This window comes from Balaenoptera musculus, chromosome 13, assembly GCF_009873245.2.
Source record: "Balaenoptera musculus isolate JJ_BM4_2016_0621 chromosome 13, mBalMus1.pri.v3, whole genome shotgun sequence".
In the NCBI taxonomy this organism is placed as follows: domain Eukaryota; kingdom Metazoa; phylum Chordata; class Mammalia; order Artiodactyla; family Balaenopteridae; genus Balaenoptera; species Balaenoptera musculus.
The window spans coordinates 24,983,703-24,995,782 of record NC_045797.1 but is presented as its reverse complement, the minus strand read 5'-3'; the positions used below and the strand labels follow the sequence as shown (position 1 = coordinate 24,995,782).

The following is a 12,080-nucleotide window of genomic DNA, read 5'->3' as shown; positions in this document are numbered from 1 at the left end:
AAGATAAAATTGATAAACCTTTAGCTAGACTCATCAAGAAAAAGAGGGAGAGGACTCAAATCAATAAAATTAGAAATGAAAAAGGAGAAGTTACAATGGACACCACAGAAATACAAAGCATGCCAATAAAATGGACAACCTGAAAGAAATGGACAAATTCTTAGAAAGGTATAACCTTCCAAGACTGAACCAGGAAGAAACAGAAAATATGAACACACCAATCACAAGTAATGAAATGGAAACTGTGACTAAAAATCTTCCAACAAACAAAAGTCCAGGACCAGATGGCTTCGCAGGTGAATTCTAGCAAACATTTAGAGAAGAACCCTAACCCTAACCCTAACCCATCCTTCTCAAACTCTTCCAAAAAATTGTAGAGGAAGGAATACTCCCAAACTCATTCTACGAGGCTACAATCACCCTGATACGAAAACCAGACAAAGATACTACAAAAAAAGAAAATTACAGACCAATATCACTGATGAATACAGAGGCAAATCTCCTCAACAAAATACTAGCAAACAGAATCCAACGACACATTAAAAGGATCATACACCATGACCAAGTGGGATTTACCCCAGGGATGCAAGGATTCTTCAATATATGCAAATCAACCAATGTGATACACCACATTAACAAACTGAAGAATAAAAACCATATGATCATCTTAATAGCTGCAGAAAAAGCTTCTGACAAAATTCAACACCCATTTATGATAAAAACTCTCCAGAAAGTGGGCATAGAGGGAACCTACCTCAACATAATAAAGGCCATATACGACAAACCCACAGCAATCATCATTCTCAATGGTGAAAAACTGAAAGCATTTCCTCTAAGATCAGGAACGAGACAAGGATGTCCACTCTCACCACTATTATTCAACATAGTTTTGGAAATCCTAGTCATGGCAATCAGAAAAGAAAAAGAAATAAAAGGAATCCAAATTGGAAAAGAAGTAGTAAAACTGTCACTGTTTGCAGATGACATGATACTATACATAGAGAATCCTAAAGATGCCACCAGAAAACTACTGGAGCTAATCAATGAATTTGGCAAAGTTGCAGGATACAAAATGAATGCAGAGAAATCGCTTGCATTTTTATAAACTAACAACAAAAGATCAGAAAGAGAAATTAAGGAAATAATCCCATTCACCATTGCAACAAAAAGAATAGAATATCTAGGAATAAACCTACCTAAGGAGGTAAAAGGCCTGTACTCAGAAAACTATAAGACACTGATGAAAGAAATCGAAGATGACACAAACGGATGGAGAGATATACCATGATTTTGGATTGGAAGAACCAATATTGTGAAAAATGACTATACTACCCAAAGCAATCTACAGATTCAATGCAATCCCTATCAAATTACCAATAGCATTTTTTATAGAACTAAAACAAAAAATCTGAAAATTTGTATGGAGACACAAAAGACCCCGAATAGCCAAAGCAATCTTGAGGGAAAAAAACGGAGCTGGAGGAATCAGACTCCCTGACTTCAGACTATACTACAAAGCTACAGTAATCAAGACAATATGTTTCTGGCACAAAAACAGAAATACAGAATAATGGAACAGGATAGAAAGCCCAGAGATAAACCTATGCACCTATGGTCAACTAATCTATGACAAAGGAGGCAAGGATATGCAATAGAGAAAAGACAGTCTCTTTAATGAGCGGTGCTGGGAAAACTGGACAGCTACATGTAGAAAAATGAAATTAGAACACTCCCTAACACCACACACAAAAATAAACTCAAAACGGATTAAAGACCTAATGTAAGACGGGAAACTCTTAGAGGAAAACATAGAACGAACACTCTTTGACATAAATCACGGCAAGATCTTTTTTGATCCACCTCCTAGAGTAATGGAAATAAAAATAAAAATAAACAAATGGGACCTAATGAAACTTAAAAGCTTTTGCAGGGGCTTCCCTGGTGGCGCAGCAGTTGAGAATCTGCCTGCCAATGCAGGGGACACGGGTCTGAGCCCTGGTCTGGGAAGATCCCACATGCCGCGGAGCAACTAGGCCCGTGAGCCACAACTACTGAGCCTGCGCGTCTGGAGCCTGTGCTCCGCAACAAGAGAGGCCGCGACAGTGAGAGGCCCACGCACCGCGATGAAGAGTGGCCCCCGCTCGCCGCAACGAGAGAAAGCCCTCACACAGAAACGAAGACCCAACACACCCAAAAATAAATAGATAAATAAATTAATTAAAATAAATAAATAAAAAAGCTTCTGCACAGCAAAGGAAACTGTAAACAAGATGAAAAGACAGCCCTCAGAATGGGAGAAAATATTTGCAGACAAATCAACGGACAAAGGATTAATCTCCAAAACACATAAACAGTTCATGCAGCTCAATATTAAAAAAAACAAAGAACCCAATCAAAAAATGGTAGAAGACGTAAATAGACATTTCTCCAAAGAAGACATACAGATGGCCAAGAGGCACATGAAAAGCTGCTCAACATCACTAATTATTAGAGAAATGCAAATCAAAACTACAATGAGGTGTCACCTCACGCCAGTTACAATGGGCATCATCAGAAAATCTACAAACAACACATGCTGGAGAGGGTGTGGAGAAACAGCAACACTCTCGTACTGTTGGTGGGAATGTAAATTGATACAGCCACTATGGAGAACAATATGGAGGTTCCTTCAAAAACTAAATATAGAATTACCATATGACCCAGCAATCTCACTACTGGGCATATACCCAGAGAAAACCATAATTCAAAAAGACACATGCACCCCAGTGTTCACTGCAGCACTATGTACAATAGCCAGGTCATGGAAGCAACCTAAATGCCCATCGACAGACGAATGGATAAAGAAGATGTGGTACAATATACAGTGGAACATTAGCCATAAAAAGGAACGAAACTGGGTCATTTGTAGAGATTTGGATGGACCTAGAGACTGTCATACAGAGCGATGTAAGTCAGAAAGAGAAAAACAAATATTGTATATTAATGCATATATGTGGAATCTAGAAAAATGGTACAGATGAACCAGTTTGCAAGGAAAACAGTGACACAGACGTAGAGAACAAACGCAAGGACACCAAGGGGGGAAAGTGGGGTGGTGGGGGGTGGGATGAATTGGGAGATTGGGATTGACATATATACACTAATATGTATAAAACAGATAACTAATAAGAACCTGCAGTATAAAAAAAGAAAATTAAACTTAAAAAAATCACTGCTATAGAAAAATACTAATATTAGAAATAAAGTTCTTAAACAAAATTCAGAAGTTACCAACCTAGTGATGTAAACTCTTCTTCCAGCGAGCTAGAGCTATTGGAAGATGAACTCTGATCATCTTTACTTTCTGAAGAACGATGTGTTCCATCCTCTTCGTCTGTTGAAAGATCAACCGCTCTGGATTCTAACAGGATGTTTTTTGAATATAACAAGAAAGAGTCAAGATGTTGCAATCAATAATTGAAATTATGAAAAATACATGGCATATGTAAAATATGGTGTTTTAATTTTACTCCACATATTTAAAGTAGATATGCAGATCTTTCTCTAACTTCCATTCTTTCTGAAATCAATGGATGGTCTAATAAATGTACAAGGATGTATCCTATTTGTGTTATCTACTTAACTAGTAAAATAGTCCCTTCATTAAAGAATGAAACAAAAAGAGGAAAGGGAACATAAGAGAAAAAAGAAAATGACAAAAAGCGAAAGAATATTTAAATGAAAAAAGAAAAATAGTGATAGTGAATAAGTAGAAAAAGAAAAGAATACTTAACGTACATTTCCTATGTGCTAGACATACTGAAGTCTGTTTTACAAGATTTATTTCATTTAACATTCACAACTCTATAAAGTAAATGCTATTACTGATGAGAACACTAAGGATTGGAAAGGCTAAATAACATGTCCAATGTCACAAAGTTACTAAATGGAGAAGCTGGGCTTTCAATCTAATTTCATCCAACTCTGGAATTTAGGCTCTTGTAATATAAATACTAAGTTACATTTCAATGGCTGGTGGTAAGAAGTACTATAATGAGTACTGTAGCCTCAAACCAAATCATGGATCTATTTCCATTGTGTGATTCTGGAAAGGACACAGTCAATTAATCTATTAAACAAAAACAGCATTAAGAGAGAACACCCACAGAGGTATTGTGAGAATCCAATGAGCAAAGTGTAAAGGAATTTATGGTATTATTGACAAAAAAGGACTTGTTAGTTCACAAATATTTTGTAATAGTTGTGAATAACCTTAAGATTTAAGATTACATAAATAAGTACTCTTATACTAAGAACGTTCCTTAATTAGAAAACCTATATAAATTTCAAAAAAGCTGGAGTAAAATCAAGAATTAAAAGACAAAGTAATATATTGCTTCTTGGCCTTTTGGCTAAGATCAAGTGTAAAAGACAAGGAATATAGCTGTAGCTTACATTTTTCTTAGCTACTGCTATTTATGACAACTCCTACATCTTCTTAAAGTGAAGTAAAGTTACACCAGAGCAGTGGTTCTCAGAGTATGATCCATCAACCCTTGGAGGTCCCTCAGACCCTTTCAGCCGGTCTGAGGGAAAAGCCAAACTACTTTCATCACAACATTAACATGTTACTTGCCCTTTTTACTCCGTTGGTAGGTAAAACTGCTAATCTTTTAGTATGAATCATAACAGTGATACCAATGTGCAGAAGCATCCACTGTATTCTTTGCCACCTTGTACTAGCAAGAAAAATAGTCAGTTTCACTTATTGTCCTTAATGAAGCAATAAAAATTTAATTTTATTAAATTTTGGCCCTGAGTACATATCTTTTTAATATTCTGTGGATCAAACTGGAAGCATGCATAAAGCACTTCTGGCACATACTGAAATGCAATGGTTGCCTCAAGGAAAAGCACTTGTGTGATGAGCTGCAAGTTGAACTTAACCACTGTCTTCGAGGAGGAAAACCTTTCTACTTGAAAGAATGACAGACAAACTCTAGTTATTCAGACACGGGTATCTGACAAACATTTTCTTAAAAACGACCAAAGTTGTGCCTATCACTTCAAGAATTAGAGATTTCAAGTCAAGTCTATAATTTTGGGAAAACATACCCTCTACTGTGAACTTGATAGCTTTCCAATACTTAAAGACTGATGATGTTAGTAGTAGCATTAAGAGAGGTTTTTTTTGACATTGTGATAAATTGTACCAACACTTGCAAGAACTGCAACTCGGTGAACCACTACTTTCCAAAGAGTCAATGCATGATGTTACCAATCATGCATGGGTAAAAGAGCCATTCAAAGTGCAAAACACACCGACAGATTTTAATCTAGTGGAGTACAAAAAAACTGACTGATATGGTTTCAGCGTTCTCGTGCCAACTAAAAATTGGCACCTGCCTTCTGCATCTACAAGGATTAAGTCACAAACTGCTGTAGCTGCTGATTTTCAACACACCCTGAAAGGAGTTCAGGACAGAGATGAGGAATGAGGTACTCTGTGCTTTGGGAAAAACTGGCAGAACAGGCCTTCAGACAGATATTTTCAGAAGATTTTATGAGCCCAATCCTTACATCTCCTCATATCTCGAAAAGCACTAAAATCATTAATGGTGACGTCTGCTCCTCATGACTAGCAGCAAGCCTCTGCCAAAATGTGTGTTTGACCCCACAAACCCCTCTTCACTAATATCATATGTAACACTGACCTCTCCCCTGCCTCTGTGGAGCAGTTTCTCAAAGCTACCTGAAACGCTGTCTCCTGGGCTATAGTTCTCATTTTGCCCCAAATAAAACTTAACTCACAAACTTTCACGTTGTGCATTTTCTTCAGTCGACACACATTGCAAACTAACCTTTAAGAACTTACTACTTTTTGAGCTTCGTTGTAATATTAAAGCAGAACACCTTCAATGAACTAAAAAGGCTCTTAAGTACTCCTAATCATCTATCTGTGGTTTTCTTCACACATTCAAACAAAACAACATATTTCAATAGACTGAATGCAGAAATATCTGTGAGAATTCAGCTGTCTTCCATTAAGCCAGACATTAAAGAGATTTGCAAATTGAAAACGTCACTCTTACTATTTTTCAGAAAACAGTTATTTTTCATAAAAATGTTTCTTATCCCTACATATGAGTTAATTTAAAAAAAGAATTAATAAAAATTTATCTTAATTCCTAAGATGGTAAATATTATAGATATAATCCACAGAAACAAAAGCTCTTTAGGATCCTTAATTATTCTTAAGAGTATAAAGGGTATACCTTTAAGACCAAAAGGGTACTCTTAAGACCAAAAAGTTTGAGAACCACTGTTTCACTGTTTTAGAAGGCAAGAGAAGAGGCAACTCCTGGCCCCCCCACTAAAGTTTAACCAGATGACTCTTACATAAAGCAAAAAATATTTTAAAAGTCATCAGAACTTCAGATAAACAGGTGATTATAACAATGACTAAGAAATCACCAAAATCACTTGGACTAAAAATAGTGGGGAGAAAATTTTTTTACCTCAAGACTAACCAAAAACTATATTATTTTTTTTACAGATACTTTTTTATTTATTGAAATTATACCATGTATACTGTCTTGGAAATAACAATAAATTATGTAACATATCATTAGCAACATAGGCTTGTTTTCTACATGGTTATTTCATCCTGTGACAAGCCAGAAATGCTGAATCATCATTCTATTGGTGGCATCATCCACAGGTGACAAATTGGAGATTCTACTCATGTCAACAGGCCAGGGATTACCTCAGTTCATTAAACTTGAGTGTTAGGCATCCTGGAGAAACATGGTTTGCAGACAGAAGTAGGTAAAAAGTGTCACTTATCTGGAGAAGCTGGTTGCTTTTAGGGCCTTTACTACGAGCTTCACTATTGAATTTTTTTAGAAGTTCCTTTTAGAATGAAACATAATCTCAAATATTTTTATGTGTGTCTGAGTCAGAAGTTAATGTATTTAAACTTCAAGACCGTACTTATACAAGTTCCTTCCAAGTCCTTGTTCCTGTGTTTTTATTTCTAACTTTTCCTAACTATATAGTTTTATTTTTAACTATATTATTATTAAACTCCAATTCAAACTAGAACACATCTTATGTAAACAAGTTTATGCTGCTTGAATTCTATTTTTAAGAACGCAAAGGTACTTCAAAATTACTACATTGTATTTAACACCATTATTGGTACTCTACAGGGTCACCAATCTGTTGTTAGTGGCATATATTGCTATTTTTATCTTTTCTTTAAATAACCGATTAAAAAACAAAACGCAAAAGAAAATGTCCCAAAGCCTGTCACCTAAATTTTTCTAGTGTATCGTTTTGCTTGTTTTCGAGGAAAAGAATTGGGGACAGAAAGTACCTTCACCTACCTAGGAGTATCAGGAATTTTTAAACTCTTCTGTGATGATTTAGGTTCTTCATAAGCATAAAGTGCAGCACTAAAGCTATATATAATTGGTGAGGGTTTATCTGACAGTGCAAACACGGACAAGCCCAAACCTTGCAGTATTATTTCTACTCCCCCAAGGGGCCCAATACGGAGATGCAGGCAGCAGGCCAGTGTTCGCAGGCAGGTATCTCCGCGATTCAGCGTTGTTCGTGGTTGGCAAAGGGTTGTAGAAACCTTTAGAGAACCCCGCGGGCTCTTTCCCCATCCTCCCCACACCCCGACCCGGGCACCCACCCTGCTGCCCCGCGTCACCTGGGACGTCCGAGCCTCGGTCCAAGCGCGGAGCCGCTCTCGCGGCGTGCCGGGAACTGGCCCAGACCCGGCCGCGGCTCCGACCCCAGGCCCGGCGTGGTAGTTCCGCCGCTTGTGCGCGGCCTCCTCCAGACGGCAGCCCTTCCTCCGCAGGGCCCAGGTCTGCATGCTCCCGCGGCGCCCCGGGTTCAGCAAATGGCTCCTGGGTGCTGTCGCTGTCACTAGAGTCCGCTCGGCGCTGCCGGAAAGTCCTCTTCGGCCTGTGAGCCATAGCACGTTCACTTCCTGCTCTGGCTAACCCAGGGCTACAGCAGCCACCCAGGCGCGCGCTCCCGCCTCCCGCCTCTCTGCCGCATGCGTGCGCCCGACCCGCGCGTCTTCGACTCGAGCTTCGCCATGCGCATGCGTGCGCCCGACCCGCGCGTCTTCGACTCGAGCTTCGCCATGCGCATGCGTGCGCCCGACCCGCGCGTCTTCGACTAGAGCTTCGCCATGCGCATGCGTGCTTTGCTTCCTTCGATCTGTTCGACCGAGTTCGGTGCCCAGGGCTGAGGTCTGGGCATGTAGAGCGTTGTCTTTATTTTGCAAGCCCAGCTTGTGCACATGGTCTCAGAGAATCTCGCTGACTTCCGGAGGTGAGTTCCACGGAAAGCTGCACTCACAGGCTCTCCCTGTGCAAACCCTATCTGGGAATCAGGCGTTATGCCCACATCCTGGACTGGGACTGGATCTGCTCTTCTGCTTTCTGGAGTGAAGTTCTCTCTCCAACCAAGAATTAAAACAGATAAAAAACAAGCAAAAAAACCGCAGGTGTGTGTGTGTTTGAGATTGTCTCTGAAAGCTAAACAGTAAAATCTACACAGTAAAATCTGAACATAAATGATAGGTGCACAAATAAGCAAAAATCAAATGATTGCTTCCAAGCATCACGGCTTCAATCGAACCTGGTTAAATACGTTGGTCCATAAGAAAAAAAAATGTATTTGAAATATGGGGATGTTATTTAAAAAGAAGCACAGAGATAAGAAGGACAGCCCCACAAAATTACCTTTAGAAACAGGTAAAGAGCAACAAGAGAGCAAGAAACCTTTTTAGGTACCCATAATCATCATTACTTTATATTATTTGCTCTTTCTCATGAATACGAGGAGTTTCTTCCCCCAAGAGGGCATGAATAATGCCATATATCTTACTTGCCCCCACTATACTTATTTACAATACTAGCTTATTAAATTAATCAACTGGTTATTAGGAAACTTTGCATTATTCATCTTTTATATAATTTAAAATTGCAGAGGTTAATAATTGAAAGAAAATTGGTATATGAAATATTCCCAGCTTTTGGAAATCGTTTATCCCCTAGTGAAGTGACGTTTTATTCTGCTTCTCTAGCCATTGATCAGTGGGTTCTGAGCTCCCTCTAGTGAGAAATGTGCTATTTACAGAAGGATCGTGTCAATCTTTTGGAAATTGCCTCCTTTCTCATAATAGAGCTACTTTTAATTCTCTTTTGTTATAAGTAATGGATATATTTTCATTTTTAAGCCAAACCTACATCAGATTTTCTCAGAGAACAAATTTTGAGAAGTCGTATTAATAAGTTATCACTCTCTCCTTTGGGAATTAAAAACTTATTGTGGAAATACATCCACAAAAGTATGGACCTAATTTTGTTTTCATTTTTTCAGTATCTATTTTTGAGCACTTACTATGATGGTCCCTTGTCCTGGGCCCAAAGGATCATGATATACATGGGGGTCATGCTCCCGGTGGTCAGGTGCTATTAGCCAAATTAGCCCTACAGTTTGGCTTGTTGGAAATTACTTTAAAAAAAAATGATGCTCAAAATACTTAACGTAAGATCTGCACTCTTAACAAATTTTTAAGTGTACAGTACAGTATTGTTAATTATAAACACAATGTTGTACAGCAGATCTCTAGAACTTTTTCCTTTTAACCAAAACTTTTTACCTGTTGTACTTTAACTCCCCATTCCTCCTCCTCCTCCCTGCCCCTGGCAATCACCATTCTCCTTTTTGCTTCTGTGAGTTTGGCTATTTTAGGTACCTCATGTAAGTGGAATCATGCAGTATTTACCCTTCTGTGACTTAGCATAATGTCCTCAAAGCTCATCCATTTTGTCACATATAGTGGGATTTCCTTCCTTTTTTAATGCTGAATGATATTCCATTGTCTCTATATACCACATTTTCTTTATCCATTCATTGGACAATAGACATTTAGGTGGTTTCCATACCTTGGCTATTGTGAAGAGTGTTGCAATAAATGTGGGAGTGCAAATATGTCTTCAAGATCCTGATTTCAATTCTTTTGGATAAATACCCAGAAGTGGGTCAGCTGGATCATATGGTAGTTTTATTTTTAAATTTTTGAGGAACTTCCATACTGTTTTCCATAACAACTGCACATTTCACATTCCCACCAACTGTGTGCAAACATTCCAGTTTCTCCACAACCTTGCCAACACTTGTTGACTATTGATTGATTGACTGATTGATACCGGCCATCCTAACAGGTGTGAAGTGATATCTCATTGTGGTTTTGATTGGCATTTCCCTGATTAGTGATGTTCAGCATCTTTCACATACCTGTTGGCTTCTTTGGAGAAAGTCTATTCAAATCCTTGGCCCATTTTAAAATTGGGTTATTTGGTTTTGTTGTTGTTGTTGGTTTTGTTTTGTCATTGAGTTGTAGTATTACCTTATATATTTTGGATATTAATCTCTTATCATATATATGGTTTGTCAATATTTTTCTCCCTTTCCATAGTTTGCCTTTTCACTCTGTTGATCATTTCCTTTGCTGGGCAGAAGCTTTTTAGTTTGATGTAATCCTACTTGTCTATTTTTGATTCTGTTGCCTGTGCTTTTGGCATCATATCCAATAAATCTTTGCCATGACCAATGTCATAAAGATTTTCCCTTAAATTTTCTTTTAAGAATTTTACAGTTTAAGATTTTATGTTTAAGTGTTTAATATATTTTGAAATGATTTTTGTGTATGGTGTAACATAAACATACAATTTCGTTCTTTTGCATGTGGATATCCAGTTTCCCCAACACCATCTGTTGAAGAGACTTTCTTTCCCATTGTGTGTTCTTGGTACTTCTGTCAAAGATTAGTTGACCTCATATGTGTGGGTTTATTTCTGGGTTCTCTATTCTGTATCATTGTTTTATATGTCTGTCTTTTTGGCAGTACCATACTCTTTTGATCATTGTAGTTTTGCAATAGGTTTAAAAATCAGGAGATGTGATGCCTTCACCTTTGTTTTCTTTCATAGAGTTGTTTTGGCTATTCAGGGTGTTTTGTGGTTCCAGATGAATTTTAGGATTTTTTTCCTACTTCTGTAAAAAATGAGATTTTAATAGGAATTGCTTTGAATATGTAGACTCTTTGGAGGTAGTATGGACATTGTAACAATATTGTCTTCCAATTCGTGAACAGAGGATGTCTTTCCCTTTATGGTATTTTCTTTAATTTCTTTCATCAATGTTTTGTGGTTTTCAGTGTAGAAGTCTTTTACCTCCTTGGTTGAATTTATTCCCAAGTATTTTTTTCTGTTTGATGCTATTGTAAATGGGATTGTTCTCCAAATTTCCATTTTTGATTGTTCATTGTTAGAATGTATAAATGCAACTGATTTTTGTGTGTTGATTTTGTATTCTGCAATTTTGTTGAGTTTACTTATTCTTTCTAACAATTTTTGTGTCTGTTTGTATGTGTGTGCTGTATAGTTTTTAGGGTTTCCTATGTATAAGATCAAATAATGACAATTTTACTTCTTCCTTTCTGATTTGGATACCTTTTATTTCTTTATCTTGCCTAATTGCTCTAACTAGGAATTTCACTACTGTGTTGAATAAGAGGTGAGAGTGGGCATCTGTCTTGTTTGTGATCTTAGAGAAAAAGCTTTCACTCTTTCACCATTGAGTATGATGTTAGCTGTGGGTTTGTTGTACATGGCCTTTATTATGTTGAAGTATGTTCCTTCTATACCTAATTTGTTGAGGGTTTTTATCATGAAAAGATGTTGTATTTTGTCAAATGCTTTTTCTGCATCTATTGAGAGGATCATATTGTTTTTACCTTTTATTCTATTTAATGTGGTGTATCACATTTTTGATTTGCATATGTTGAATCATCCTTGCATCCCGGGGATAAATCCCACTTGATCATGGTGCATGATCTCTTTAATATATTGTTGAATTCAGTTTGCTAATATTTTGTTGAGAATTTTTGTATCTATATCCATCAGGGATATTGGTCTATAGTTTTCTTGTAGTGACCTTATCTGGCTTTGGTATTAGGGCCTCTTAAAATGAGTTTGTGATGGTTCCCTCTTCTTCAGTTTTTTTGA

At 37.5% G+C, this 12,080-nt stretch overlaps 1 protein-coding gene across 4 annotated transcripts in view; it reads right to left on the bottom strand.

The window, feature by feature from the left end:
- The window catches only part of GCFC2 (GC-rich sequence DNA-binding factor 2), a 72,028-nt gene extending 63,984 nt beyond the window's left edge, over positions 1 to 8,044 (bottom strand). For all 4 annotated transcript variants that reach the window (XR_005022431.1, XM_036873525.1, XM_036873526.1 and 1 more), the window contains exons 1-2: positions 7,700 to 8,044; positions 3,275 to 3,400 (exon numbers count right to left, since the gene is read on the bottom strand). Coding sequence is in view for 3 of the 4 variants with exons in the window: in XM_036873525.1 (XP_036729420.1) it covers positions 3,275 to 3,400; positions 7,700 to 7,970 (397 nt within the window). In the remaining variant the exon portion in view is untranslated. The remainder of the gene's footprint in view (positions 1 to 3,274; positions 3,401 to 7,699) is intronic.
- Between the last annotated feature and the right edge of the window lie 4,036 nt (positions 8,045 to 12,080).